Source organism: Podarcis tiliguerta (genome assembly GCF_965153285.1).
Source record: "Podarcis tiliguerta genome assembly, chromosome: 14".
NCBI lineage: Eukaryota > Metazoa > Chordata > Lepidosauria > Squamata > Lacertidae > Podarcis > Podarcis tiliguerta.
Genome location: NC_139547.1, coordinates 5,333,258 through 5,347,632, shown reverse-complemented (window position 1 = coordinate 5,347,632; position 14,375 = coordinate 5,333,258). Strand labels below are relative to the sequence as shown.

Here is a 14,375-nt window from a genome sequence, read left to right as displayed (position 1 = left end):
TGCTCCTTAAAGGTAAAGGGACCCCTGACCGTTAGGTCCAGTTGTGACCGACTCTGGGGTTGCGGCGCTCATCTCGCTTTATTGGATGAGGGAGCCAGCGTACAGCTTCCGGGTCATGTGGCCAGCATGACTAAGCCGCTTCTGGCGAACCAGAGCAGTGCACGGAAATGCCGTTTACCTTCCCACCGGAGCGGTACCTATTTATCTACTTGCACTTTGATGTGCTTTTGGGCTGCTAGGTGGGCAGGAGCAGGGACTGAGCAACCGGAGCTCACCCCGTCGCGGGGATTCGAACCGCCGACCTTCCTCACACAGCCGCAATTCCCAGCACCCTTAACAAACTAGAGTTCCAAGAATTGTTCTTTTTTAGGGGAGTGGCTTCAATGAATGACATGTGCACAGCCATAGTAAGTTTGTTGATGACAACCAGGCATTGTTGCTAAGCCTGTCTGATGCCTCCACAAGCATTTCCCTAACAGAGTTTTGCAGAAAGGCTGAACTGCCCCTTCTCCTCTGGGCTTGCCTGTAGTTGCCATTTCTGGTACAATTCAGAACTTTCCAAAACTTTGCACAGGTAAGTGACGAGCAGCTCTGCGAACCCCACAGGATTGTGCTTTCTCTCTCTCTCTCTCTCTCTCTCTCTCTCTCTCTCTCTCTCTCTCTCCCTCCCCCCCCCCCCCGTTTCTCCTTCCCTGTCAGCCATTCCAGACTAAAGCACCTCAAGATTCCTGGCCTGTGTATGGCACACACCCCATAATGCAACATTTCAACTAGAGATGCCCACACAATAGATTAGGTTATTGGGAAGCAAAAAAATAGAGATATTGGGGCAGCAAACATAGCAGCAACAACCTAAAACCCAACAACAGGTCAACTGAAGCTGAGGGAAAATGCTCATAAATGTGTCGAAGTTAATTTAAATGGACAGGTTATTTGACAGTCCAAGATAAATACCTCACACGATTTCCCTTTGAAAGCCTCTCTCTCTCTCTCTCTCTCTCTCTCTCTCTCTCTCTCTCAAAAATGACCAAATTTACAGGCTGTTACTTGGTTGCGTTTTGCCACAGGCCACTGCTAAATTGTCCATGTCTGGAAGCATCCTTGAAGGCAGATGTTCCAGCCTCAGCCAGCTGCTGTTGGGACCAGCCTTGTCTCCTTCTACAGCTGCTTGCTGTGGCTTTCCTGGTCCACCCCAATAGGTCTTCCCCAGAGAGAAGCCATTGCTTTGTGTTTACAGCAGGATGCCATCCAGCCTAGACCCTAGAGAGACCTCTTTCGCTTAGGGCCCTGCAGAGAATCTCGCTCCAAACTGAAGACCTGGAGAAACCAGACTGGATTCAGAGCCCCCTTTTAGGGATTCCTCAGGAACCCCACTTATCCAATTCCAAGCCCTGCCTTGATCTCCACCCTCACCCATGTACCCCTCCCCCTGACAGGCCTCAGGAGTGCAGGCAGCAGAAGCCCAGAGTAGTGCTCATTTGACTGCCGTGGGTCTACCTAGGAGGAGAGACGCCCAGCAAAAGAGCAGGTAGCCATGCAGCTGGCAATGGCTAGCAACCTCCCTGTCTCCTCTCCCTCTTCATCCCTGTGGCTTTAGCCTCCACACCATGTCCTGGTCATGTACATGTAGTACATGTGAAAAAGATGTAGGGGTCTTAGTGGACCACAAGCTTAACACGAGTCAACAGTGTGATGCAGCAGCAAAAAAAAGCTAACGCTATTCCAGGCTGGATCAACAGAAGAGTTTCCAGCTCAAGGGAAGTAAGAGAACCACTCTATTCTGCCTTGGTCAGACCACACCTGGAATACTGTGTCCAATTCGGAGCACCACAATTTAAGAAGGATGTTGACAAGCTGGAGCATGTACAGAGGAGGGCAACCAAGATGATCAAGGGTTTTTAAACCAAGAGGAATGGTTGGAGCTAGATATGTTTAGCCTGGAAAAGAGGAGACTGAGAGGAGATATGGTAGCCATCTTCAAATATCTCAAGGGCTGTCACATGGAAGACAGAGAAAGCTTGTTTTCTCCTGCTCTGGAGGGCAGGACTCGAACCTATGGCTTCAAGTTACAAGAAAGGAGATTCCGACTAAACATCAAGAAGAACTTTCTGACAGTAAGAGCTGTTCAACCGCAGAATGGACTCCCTCGGGAGGTGGTGGACTGTCCTTCCTTGGAGGTTTTTAAGCAGTTTGGATGGCCATCTGTCATGGATGCTTTAGGTGAGATTACCTGCATTGCAGGGGGCTGGACTAGATGACCTTTGGGGTGCCCTCCAACTCTACCATTCTATGCACAGTTTACTATCTTTGCATCCCTAAACTTATGAGGTGTGCCACTGAGCATGAAGGATTAATGTTCACCCCACACCTTCCAGACCATGTGTGGCCATTCAGCTCCTGCTCTCCCAAGACAGACTTGGCCATTCTCGGTGTCCTTCCTGTAGGGTCTGCCATGGACTTTTCCACCAACACTGAGGTTTCAGAGTCCCATTCCTGTGCCATAGTGACCACAGCAACATTGTTATAGCCAACTTGAGTTATCAAGAGGAATTGCAACTCGTCCTCCTTGATATATGCTGCTTTCCCCCGCCCCTTTTGCAGAGAATTTTGCCTCCTCTCCCAGAATCTCTCTCTCTCTCTTACACACACACACATGCAGATACAGACCAAAATAGCTCCCTGGAAAGGCATTGAAGCGGCCAAACATAATCCACCAGAGCCAGGAAATCGAGAGGATTCCCACTGCACAGATCATAAATGGTGCTGCTTCCTTTATTGACCACCCCCCATCAATTAACTATTTTTAATCAAAGTCTAGTTTGCACAACAGCCATGCAAGCTGGAAAGCATGATGATGGGAAATGAGGCTCTCCAGCTCATTACATAATTATCAATCAAAACGTATGTTTATAGCAAACATTTAATGAGGAACTAATGAGCTCCCTGGATAGCTGAAGCTAATATTATACCAAAATCTGCATCTCTCTCTTCAAAAGCTCCTTTTTTCTTTCTGCTGACTTGTTTGCATTACCTGTCAGTAATGTTCTCATGGAAGACACGTGTTAGTTCATAATATCCCCCCCCCTTTTCTGCTCCCTTTTGCCTGTTAGAAATCATTGTGGTTGTGGGGAGGGGACAAGCGAAACAAGTATGGGATAATAAAATGCATGTAGGCGCAGACACCAGCTGGACAGCTCAGTTGGTTAGAGCTCAGTTGGTACTGATAACGCCAAGGCTGCAGGTTCGATCCCCGTATGAGACAGCTGCATATTCCTGCCTCACAGGGGGTTAGATTAGAGATCCTCAGGGTCACTACCAACTCTACAACTCTATGATTTTATGACCTCTTGACACATATCGTTTGAAACGGCAACATACAAATATAGCTACACTGCAAGATCAGTGGGAAACTGAGGCATTAGACAAGATGGTGAGATCTCTGTGTAACATCATAATGACCTTTGGAATTCTCTGCCACAAGGTGTAGTGATGGTTTGGGAGCTATAAAAGGGGGAGTGGGGCAAATCATAAAGCTGGGGGGGGGACCGTGAAGGTCATCTTGCCTGACCACATGGAGGAAGAGAGGAAAGTGGCACCTCCATCTTCTGAGAAGGGTGGCTTACTTGGACAACTTGCACCCTGGAAGAGCTCAGTACTGATGCCAGCCATGGGTCTCCCTTACATTTGTTTTTCTGACTCATCACTGGGAGGTGGGAGGTGGTTACCTAGAGCCAGGGTCTGTGCCTTGAAAAGCAGTCTAGATACCTTCACCCAGTATGGCTCCCCCTTATCACATACACAGCCCAACAAGACAATGACAAAAACCCATCAACAACATACAAATTAACATGGCTAACCTGATCCAAAACACCCACCCACCTCACTCACACATGAAAACAAAGACCACCACAGCCAATCACAAAGGAACAACCACACCCTAGACCAACCCCAACCTCTCTCACCACCAAAGGAACACAAGCAAACAACAAAGAACCTACACAAACATCGCTGACACCAAACGCTGACACCCACCCATCTTTCCCCGCCCCCCCCCACTTTCCCCCTTTTCTTCCCAATGTCTCAACAAATGAAACTGATTTGTAAAAATGGTACATGGGGGGGAAAATACGAGAGAGACATTGCAAACACTTTTGTAAAACAAGAAAATCTTTAATAAAAAAAGAATTTGAAATTAACAACAACAACCAAAAAGAAAAGAAAAGAAAAGCAGTCTAGATCTTTTTTAAAATAACTAAATATGCAGATAAACTGTCCTTCAAAGTGCAGATGGTTGTGATGCTCTGCTTCCTTTTGCAGCTCCCCTTCCATTGCCCCTTCGGAAGAGATGGCCTCTGCTCCTCCGATCTCTGGCTCTGTCGGAGACCAGCCTGTGAGCCAGCTGGGCTCTGTCCAAACTGAAATGCAAAGGCTGCTGAAGGCTGGTATATGTCTTTTCAGCAGCAATGAGGAAGGGCAGGCTTTGGCCGCCTTCAAGAAGGCATACAGGCTCTCGGGTAGCCTCCCAGAGCCTCGCTCCAAAGCCAAGTGTCTCTTCAACCTCGGGGCGGCTTACGTTGCCACCGGCAAGCCCCAGAAGGGCCTCAAGTGCCTGTTGAAGGCCAAGGAGCTTGGAGCTGAGGAGAAGGACGGCGACCTCTCCTTCAACATGGGCGCTGCTTACGACGACATGAGAGAATACGCAAAAGCCGCAGAGTTCTACGGAAAGGCCATCCAGGAATACAGCACAAATCAAACGCAAAGCGCAGCCGATGCCCTGATCAAGCTGGCCTATTGCCTGGTGAGCACAGGTGACGTGGAGTCAGCCGCACAGTCTTTTCGCCTGGCCGGCCAGGCCTACCAAAGTGTGCAACTCCCAGAAGACGCAGCCATGGCTATGAGGGAGGCAGCAAATTACTTCCTGCGAAGCCCAGCGTACTCCCCAGATGACGTCTTGGAGAGCTTGCAGGCCTGCAGCCAGTTGTGCACCAAGATAAGGAACCAGGAACTGCTGGGTACAGCTAAGCACCTCCGTAGTCCCCACTGGGTCTCCTTAAGGAAAAATCCTGCCACCCCAGAAATCTTTGGGGGCTGCCAGAGTGCCCTCTAGCCAGATGAGCTACTCTGCCTTTGGGACCCAGTTCCCACCCTTGATCTCAGCAGGAATGGGGATTCCCAAACGCAGGTTTTTTGATAGACAAGTATTAAGATGAAGTAGAAGAAGAAATCTGATACCCAGGGACAGTGTGTGTGACAGATGTACTAACACATTCTTCAGCTAGAAAGGCTCCAAGGGCAACTTACATATGATCATTAAAAACAAGATTGTTTCTGTTCACATGTTTACAATGGGCACATCACAAAGGGAAAGGAGGGGGAGGGAAGAGGGAAACAGGCAAATAGGCTAGGGTTACCAGACGTCCCCGGATTCACCAATCTGTCCCCAGACAAAATCTGTCCCCGGAATGTCCCCGGATTTTAATTAATGTCCCCTGATTTATGCCTGGGGGCTTCCGGCGAGGCAACATGGCGGGTGCCATGGCAGCAAGCCGCACTGGAGGTCCCGGCCATGTCAAAGTTCCAGCCAGCCAATCCGCTGGCTGGGGGGGGCACTATTTAAACCGAGGCGCGAGCCAGAGAGCTTCCTTCTGACTCGCTTCCTCGATCAACGCTTGCCCCGAAATTGCGCAGAGCCGCCTGCAGCAGAAGAGCCCTTGACACTCTTCTGCTGCAGGCTCTGCACACCCAAGTTGGGGGGGGGGGCAAGCAAGGTGCTGAGGCCATGAAGAAGAAGAGGAGAAGCCTAGAAAAGAGCTCTGTTGCATTGCAAGACAGAGAGAGAGAGAGAGATGGAGCCTTCTGTGTGTGTTTTAATGCGTGTTTTCCCAAGACCAGCGAGCACCTTTACTCGATCTCTCCCCCCGCAAACCTCTTTTTGGGGAGCGTTTGTGTGTTTGTGTGTTGGGAGATGGGCTTCTCCGCCTGCCTTGTGTCGAGGTGCACACCCCCTAAAAAAGGTCAAGAACTCTGGGCAACCCTTTCCTAAAATAACGAAGCATGATTTTTTTTTTTTAAAGTGCCCCCGGATTCCTTGAAAAAAATCTGGTAACCATAAAATAGGCACCAATCACAAAAGCTACATATTTTCCAGAGGGGTATCCCTTGGGTTAGTCTCTAGCAGCAAAAACAACAAAGAGCCTTGTGGTACCTTAAAAACTAACACATTTGTTATGGCATGAGCTTTTGTGAATTACAGCCCACCTCTGCAGATGCATGAAGTGTTATTCTGAGTTGCAGTTATATTATATTCCTGGCTGTGTTGAGGGAAGGAGGGGTAGTTCTTCTAATGACCAGCTTGAATGGGAACAGGGAGAGGAAGGTCTTGCAGCAGAGAGGATGGAGCGGCCCTTCCTGTCTCTTCCTGTGCACTGCAAGGAAATTCTTGGCTTGACTTCCTGCAACCTGGTGCCCTGTAGATGTTTTGGACCATTACTCCCATCAACCCCGGCCTGCACAGCTAGGGCTGATAGGAGCACAGCTGGTCAGGCTGGGGGCAGATGGAAGTTGTGGTCCAAAACATTTGGAGGGCACTTGGTTGGGAAAACCTGGCCTAGCAGGAGGCTACTTCAATTGCCTCTCATTCTCCAATAGGGGTGCCAACTTGAATAAAATATTAGGGTGGCCCAGGTAAGCCCCTCACAAAATGATGCAGCTCATGCACGCCTTTTGAATGGCAATGTCCATGAGCTTCTGGGGGGGCATGCCCTCTCAAATATTTTATTGGGGTGCAAAGGGGCCTTGGCCCCTAGGAGTTGACTCCTATGTTCCAGTCATAGCTGGAACTCACACTAACGCCACAATGCTAAGAGTACTTCTGCAAGAAGAGGAAGCTGAAGGTTCTTTTAAGTGCTGTATTTTTCGCTCCATAAGATGCACCTAGTTTTTAGAGGGGGGGATGCCAGGAAAAAAATATTCTTTAAAGCGAGCGCTGAGCAGAGCCTGTATGCATCCCAGGCTCTGCTCAGCGCTCCCTTTCACAAAACGTGTGGAGCGTGTGTGCAGCACTTGCAGGCTTTTCCCCGAGGAGGGAGAAGGGCAGCCCATAACTGACGGGCTGCCCTTCTCCCTCCTCGGGGAAAAGCCCCCAAGAGCCGCACACACACTCAATGCGGCTCTTTAAAGGGAGCACTGAGCAGAGCCTCCCGTCTGCATTTGCGCCGTAAGACACACACACATTTCCCCTTACTTTTTAGGAGGGAAAACGTGCGTCTTATGGAGTGAAAAATACGGTAACTGAAGATGGCCTGTCCCAAGTAGGGACGGGGGCTTTGTCACTTTTTGAGTAGGAGGGGCATCCCCTGAGCCTTTTCTACACCCAGGGGGCCTTTAAGTCTAGGGGCGAGGGGGATGCTCCATCCCAGTGGAAAGACCCAGTCTTTGGGGAACACATTTCCTCTGAGTCTTGCTCCCTTCAACTGTGCAATGCCTACAAGGTCCTGCTTGGTCAGTTGGAAAGATCCCAAGCTCCCTCCAGCTAATGGTGGGTTTTCTCCCCCTACTCTGGCTCTCAGGCAAGCTCTACAATCACCTGGGGCTGCACTATGCGGAAATGAGGTGCTTCCAGCAGGCAGAGCAACACTTTGAGGCAGCTCTCCGCCTTTGCAGCGGAAAGGGCTTTTCGGTGCGGAAGAAAGCTGTCCTGTTGCAGAACCTGGGGGCTGCCTGCAACGCCCTGGAGTGCTTCGAAAGGGCCCTGCGGTACCACAGCGAAGCAGCTGACATGTACGGTGAGTTGCATTGGGTTAGGTTTTTTTAAGCCAATTTATTCAAGTCTTAAAAACACATGGCTGTACCAATAGATAGAGAATGATGTGACATAAACAAAAAAAACTTAAATTATTGTCCCTATTCATATTACTTTTAAAGATAAACAAAATACCTCCTTCTTAATACAAACTTTTGTAATATTTGGTTGTTTTGATCACATCAGATAATTAATTGCAATCTTTATTTTGTTCACATACCTATCTTTGCATGTCATTTGCTTTGTTTGCCAATTGGTCCTCTGTCTGTCAGCTAACAAAGCTTGTGGGTCCCTGGTCTCATCTGTGTGGCGCTGTGCTTGTTCAATTCATTTGCACCCTTTCTTACCTAGAATGTTACAATCCCTGTTTGAAAACATGTCCTCCTGGAGTTTCTAGGCTGGGGTATGCATTGGCTAAGCGGCTTAGCAGAGATTTGAAAGACTTAGAAGCTGGAAGTACCTGGTCCCACCACCACACCACCCATTGTGCCTCATACTGCTGGAAAGAGCCATGGGAGGCTACACAGGGCTCCGTGGTAAAGGGGGGGGGGTCTCTTTGCTTTCTGTTCTGTCCTATTTGCAAGGAGAGCTTCAGATTCCAAGCTCACGTCGTGGGAACCAGTTTCTCATGGCTGCCTCTTGCAGGAGATAGATGGGAAGAGGTGGAGCTTGGGCGACACCATAAAGCAGTGGTGGCCAAACTTGGCCCGCCATCTGTTTTGGGACTACAATTCCCATCATCCCTGACCACTAGTCCTGTTAGCTAGGGGTGTTGGGTGTTGTAGTCCAAAAACAGCTGGAGGGCCAAGTTTGGCCACCACTGCTATAAAGCAAGCACTGGTTGAGTGACAAAACAAATGTCCTTATTTCTGCCAGGCTGCCTCCTTAGGCTAAATTAATCCCACAGCCCCCCTCCACTGGCTGGCAGCCACACTCTTCAAGGCCTCAGGAAGACAGCACTCAGTCCCACCACAGGCTCCCTGGGATTCTCCTCCTCCACCAAGTGCTGCCCTCCAAACTGCAGGGTTGCTGCACCCTACTAAAGCACTTCCAGCCACCCAAAGCTCCTCTTCCCTTCTCCACCCTCTCTGTGCCTGTGTTAAGCCGCAACAGGTAAATGGAACCTTCAGGTTCAGAGGGAGTCTACCTCAGAATATTGGGGGCAAGGAACAGGGAAATGTTCTTGCTCTTGTGGGCTTCCCAGAGGCATTTAGCTGGCCTAGGTGGAAAACAGGATCCTGGGCCAGACAGGGACAAATGACCGAAGTTAGAAACTGAGATATGAAAGCTAGGAGCTAAATGGCACCTTAAACCTAGGTTATGGGCACAACAATGGAATGTCTAGGCACGCTTTTTTAATAACAAGAATACAAAGCTGAAAATGAATGAACTGCAACTAAAATTTTATGTTCATGATCTAGTCTATCCCCTGCCCACCCCCCACCCCCCTAATATTCATAAGAGGGTCTCTTCTCCAGTCTTCAGAGTGGTGGCTTTCTAAAAAAAAAAAGAGCTCAACAACTTTGCGGGTGTCAGGATTTTACTTTTTGAAATATGGCAACCTTAAGAAATTGCTCTGGCTAATGAAATTCCCTGTTGCAAAATGTGCCTAGAACAATGGGAGTTTCGAACACTGCAAATGACTATACCCATGAAGCAAACAGACTGTAAGGCAGAGACAGGATTAAAACACCAAAAAACAAAACATTCTTTTGTCCTATTTCTGGCTGCAATACAATGCCCATTTTAAGGAAAGGCACAAGTGAGGAAATGCAACCAACCACACCAACCGACTAGAGGCAGAGGTCAAGTCTGATACTTACTTTTCCTCCACACTTGAAAACTCTGTGTCTGAGGGGTACTTTTCCCCCTCTGGAGTTTTTTCCCAGTGAAGACACACTCTTTAAAGCCAAGGACTCATCTATACTTACGTTTTGCCCTGTGCTTTCCCAGTCTGTGTCCAAGAGATTTATTTATTTATTTGTCCTGCTGCTTTCCCCAGAAAAACCTGATCTTCACTGCTGAATCACAGCAAATCACAATTTGGGTTTTCTGAACTTGCTGCTTGTTGCACTTCGGCTTTAAAGAGTGGGTTTTGGTGGGGAAAGCTCTGGGGCAAAAAAGAGCACTCGGACCTGGAGCTTTAAAGTGCAGACCTGTGTCTGGAAATAGTGGGGCAAAGGTAAGTGGGGATCAGCCATGAGCCTCAATCATGAACCCACCCACCCCCCGCAAATTGGTTCCCTTTCCGCTTCTTTACCCTATCGGAAATGTCAGGAGCCAGAGCAGATGGCTGTATAAGGCTTCCAGTGAAGCATGTAGATCTCTTTGCCTCAATTCTCAGCAAAACAGTCAAATAAGAGACAGTATGGTGATTTGTATAATATATGCAGATTGCAGACCGTAGCTTTCATTGGTTCATAATTTTGGTCACTCTGATGCAGAATTCCAAGCCTGCAGGACTCAGGAGCCCTCACTGCCGCTGTGGCAGATTCGCTCTCACCCTACAGGATTGCATAAGGCTAAAATGTCCCCTGCTAGGGATGTTTTCAGAACAATATCCATTCGGGGGAAGTTTCTAGAGTTCTGGGAAGGGGCTGGATCCATTTGCCAAGCTGCTGACATCATCTGTGCTGGATCTTTTTTCTTTTTTTTTGCCAGGGGCACTGGGGGAGACGGCTGCTCAGGCTCAATGCCACTACAATTTGGCCACTGCTCACGGCCAACTGAAAAACTACGACATGGCCGGATTTTACTCCCAGCAGGCACTGAAAGCTTTTGTGGATGCAGGTAAGCGACTGTGGTGAAGTCCACCTTATATACAGTGGTACCTCAGGTTACAGACACTTCAGGTTACCGACTCCGCTAACCCATAAATAGTGCTTCGGGTTAAGAACTTTGCTTCAGGATGAGAACAGAAATCGTGCTCCGGCGGCGCAGCAGCAGCAGGAGGCCCCATTAGCTAAATTGGTGCTTCAGGTTAAGAAAAGTTTCAGGTTAAGAACGGACCTCCAGAACGAATTAAGTACTTAACCTGAGGTACCACTGTATCAGGTCAGTCCTTTGGCGCCTCTGGTCCAGTATGACCCATTCCAGCCATCTCCAACCAGGTGCTGTTCCAGTGACTGGATGATAACTCCCCTTGGCCCAAGCCTGAGTCAGGGGTGATGGGAGTTGCGGTCCAAAACATGTAAAGAGTGCCCAGTTGGGGAAGGCAGGTCCACTCTGATTGGCAGGGGCTCTCCAGGAACACCTACTGATCCTACTGTATTAGCTAGCGTGGGGAGAAGGCTGGGGTCCTTCTGTATGCAAAGCAGAGAGCCACTGGTGGTGTGGTTGGAGGGCAGACTAGGTGCTGGGAGACCCAGAGAGAGAAGATTAGGAGGAGGAGCCCAGTGCTGAAGGGGCAGCAGGCTTTAAGGAGCAGTTCAAACTCTGAGGTCTCCCAAGAATGTGCAGAGTAATGAGAAGAGAAGACCAGAGAGCAGAGGTGCACAGATGCAATTTTAGGCTGCTTGGGAAACACCCAGGAGAGGAGGAGGCTTAGAAAGGATGACTGGCAGGGACCTTCAGTCCTGACCCCTGCTCCATAGGGGCAGGACCTACTGGAGAGTGTTGCTGGGACCACTAGGCTGAGTTGTATGAGTGTTTCCTTGAATAAAGAGTTAACTTCGCTGACAACGGAGATCTGCTTCCTTCATTGCTGACTCCAGCCCTGACACTGCAGGCTAAGATCATGAACTACAAGTGGGGTTTGGGACAGAGTCACGTTAACCTCCAGGAGAGCTCATAGTAAGCAATTTGAGAGACAGAACAGGCAGGCGGGACCAGCGGCAAACTGTTGCAATGTTACATGCATGCCACCTCACCTGTTTTCAGAACACTCTACCAGTGGCGTAGCGTGGGTTGTCAGCACCCGGGGCAAGGCAAGTAATTTGCGCCCCCTAACCCGGGGCAAGGCAAGTAATTTGCGCCCCCCCCCCGCTGCACTGTCCCTCCCCCAGATAGTCCCTCGCTCTCTCTCCGCACCGCACCGCATGCCTGGCACCCTCCCCTCCACAGTGGGCGGCGACCCGGCGGCTCGGATCGGATTCGCACAGCCAGCCAGTGGCGTAGCATGGGGGGTGCAGGGGGGGCCGGCCGCACAGGGCGCAACATCTGGGGGTTAGGGTTAGGGGGCGCAAATCCACGGGTTAGGGAGCGCAAATTACTTGCCTTGCCCCGGGTGCTGACAACCCACGCTACGCCACTGCAGCCAGCACTGCAGTGAGAGAGAGTGAGTGAGCCAGGTAGGGGCAGAGAGCTGTGAGTGCGAGTGCGCCCCCCCCCCAGATGTTGCGCCCGGTGCGGACGGCCCCCCCCTGCACTCCCCACGCTATGCCACTGCACTCTACAGTATTCCATTTTGCCTTCTCCCTGGTTTTCCATCCTCCTAGGCCCCCAATTGACCTGTTCTGTAGGTATTGTTCATTGAGCTGTGAGTCCCCTGCGCCCCAAAAGCCTTTTTGTACTTCTGCACACCTTGTCATTCCCTCCATGCCTGTTAGTATCTCCTCCTCCCTCTTGGGTTTGGGTACTGCTGCTGCTTAGGCTACACAAGAATCCACACACAGGCAATGAGTTCTCTGTAAGTGTATAAGATGCAGCTGTTAGTGTTGTTGAGACATTTTGGAGTGTGAGTGAAGGAAAGTTTTGGAGTGCAAAATGCCTCTGAATTTGCGCAGCCAGGGGGGAAGAAGGAACTCTCACTGTCCCTTGGAGGCCTCCGGGGCCAGCTGCCTTATTTCTGCTTGCAAAATGCAAATGGAACAATAAAACCTGTTTTATACAAGGTAATCAAAGGGTAATTGAAAGTCCTCTTAAATGTGGAGCAATGGGCTATTAAGAACTTCCAGCAACTCACCAATGCAAACCTTGTTTTTGCACTGATGTCTCCAGAAACCTACAATGCCTGCCGCCTGACAAGGAGGTGAAACTAAAAAAGGAGTAGTTTTGTATATTCCCGCTTGTAACTGGGCAGACTGACACTGTTTCACTTTGAAAAGTAGCTCAGCTCATATGCCAGCCAAAGACCTGAGCTAGTTGCAGATCAAAGTGTCCCCAATTCCAGGCAAGAAACTACAAGCCATTGACCCTGCGCTCCTCCTCATTCCATCCTGGACTTCCTGGCCCCTGTCCTGCAACTTTTGGCTCTGTTTCTTCCTCCAGGTGACTCCTATGGTGAGGCGCAGGCCTGTGAACAGCTGGGCATGACTCACCTCTGCCAGGGCCACTTTGGTCCAGCCATCCGTTACTACAAACAAGCTCTGGCTCTGTTTGAAAAGTCAAAGGTACATCTGTGTTTGTCTGCCTTGTTTGCTTTGTACTGCATACAGAGGAGGAGGAGGAGGAGGAGGAGAAAGGCCTTCGAGACAACATCAGGAAACTGCCCTGGTTCTCCCTCCCCTCTCAGAGGGGCTTCTAAATCTAGCAACCATGGAAGATGGTGTGGCACTGCCCATGCTTCAGAGTTTCTGCCTTCGTGTCCTACTGAAATTCAGACCTCTTGAGCTTGCTATGGGGGGCATATTCCTCTTCCCCTCTACTTGTGGGGACATAAGGACATCAAAAGAGTCCGGCTGCAGCTGGATCAATCCAAAGGGGACCTATCTAGTTCAGCATCGTGTTCTCACAGTGGGCAATCAGATGCCCATTGTGGGATGCCCACATGCAGGATATGAAGGCGGCAACAGTGCTTGTCCCTTTTTGCAATTGTTGGTCACCTGGTGATCAGAGCACGGAAGTGCAAACAGATGAAAGGAAGAGTGAAATTTCCTTTCTACCCTGCTGCTGCCTATGGCACTGCTGCTGCTGCTGACTTTGGAGAGTCTGCAACTGGGAGCACAAAAGAGACTTTCCCTCCTCGTTTTGATGTTAATCATTCCCTGCCCTACCTTCCGGTGTACCGGCACAAGAGGACCCAGAAATAAACCGCAGCAAGACTGGCCCAGTTCCAAGGCCAGGTGCCGCTCTGAAGTTGAAAGAACAGCAGATAGGAGGCCTGGCCTGTAGGGAGGGCAGAAACTCAGTTGCCGTTCTCAGTTCCTTATTCTTAGGCCCTGGCTCTTTAATCACTTGAGAGGTGCAGAGACAGCCTGAATATAGCCCTGTACCCTGAAAGCAGCACCCAGATCACACCATCCAATCCCATCTAGAGACTGCACTCTTTGAGGAATTACAAATAAGGAAGAGAGGGAGCCAGAATTGCCTTTCTCCTGGAGAGAAAGAATCAACACCAAACTCTTATTGAATTCATTTTTATAGCTAGATTTACAGCATTTTTATAAAAAAAAGATTTAAGAGGGATCAGTGTCACACACACTCCACAATTGCCATTATAGCTGACAAAGCAGAGATATATACACAAGTAGTTAAAACCGTTTAAATGCCCAGGAGAACAACCAACCTTCTAATGACAAGAGGATCATTAAATAAAATAAAAACCCAAAGAACAAAACTGTAGCTTAATGAGCACAGACCAAAGCAGCTGGTGCAGTTGGGCCATTTATCAAGGGCTGGATTCTGCTGTCCATTG

At 49.4% G+C, this 14,375-nt stretch overlaps 1 protein-coding gene across 4 annotated transcripts in view; it reads left to right on the top strand.

The window, feature by feature from the left end:
* Nucleotides 1-89: 89 nt before the first annotated feature.
* Nucleotides 90-14,375, top strand: part of LOC310664236 (tetratricopeptide repeat protein 24-like) — a 34,049-nt gene continuing 19,763 nt past the window's right edge. The window contains exons 1-5 of one of the 4 annotated variants that reach the window (XM_083413128.1): nucleotides 90-574; nucleotides 4,318-5,012; nucleotides 7,569-7,784; nucleotides 10,463-10,591; nucleotides 13,010-13,131. In XM_083413128.1, coding sequence (XP_083269254.1) covers nucleotides 4,346-5,012; nucleotides 7,569-7,784; nucleotides 10,463-10,591; nucleotides 13,010-13,131 — 1,134 coding nt within the window. In that variant the 5' untranslated portion in view covers nucleotides 90-574; nucleotides 4,318-4,345. Of the gene's footprint in view, nucleotides 575-1,737; nucleotides 2,221-4,317; nucleotides 5,013-7,568; nucleotides 7,785-10,462; nucleotides 10,592-13,009; nucleotides 13,132-14,375 lie in introns of those variants that run through there. The other 3 variants (XM_083413129.1, XM_083413126.1, XM_083413127.1) reach the window with 3 other exon arrangements.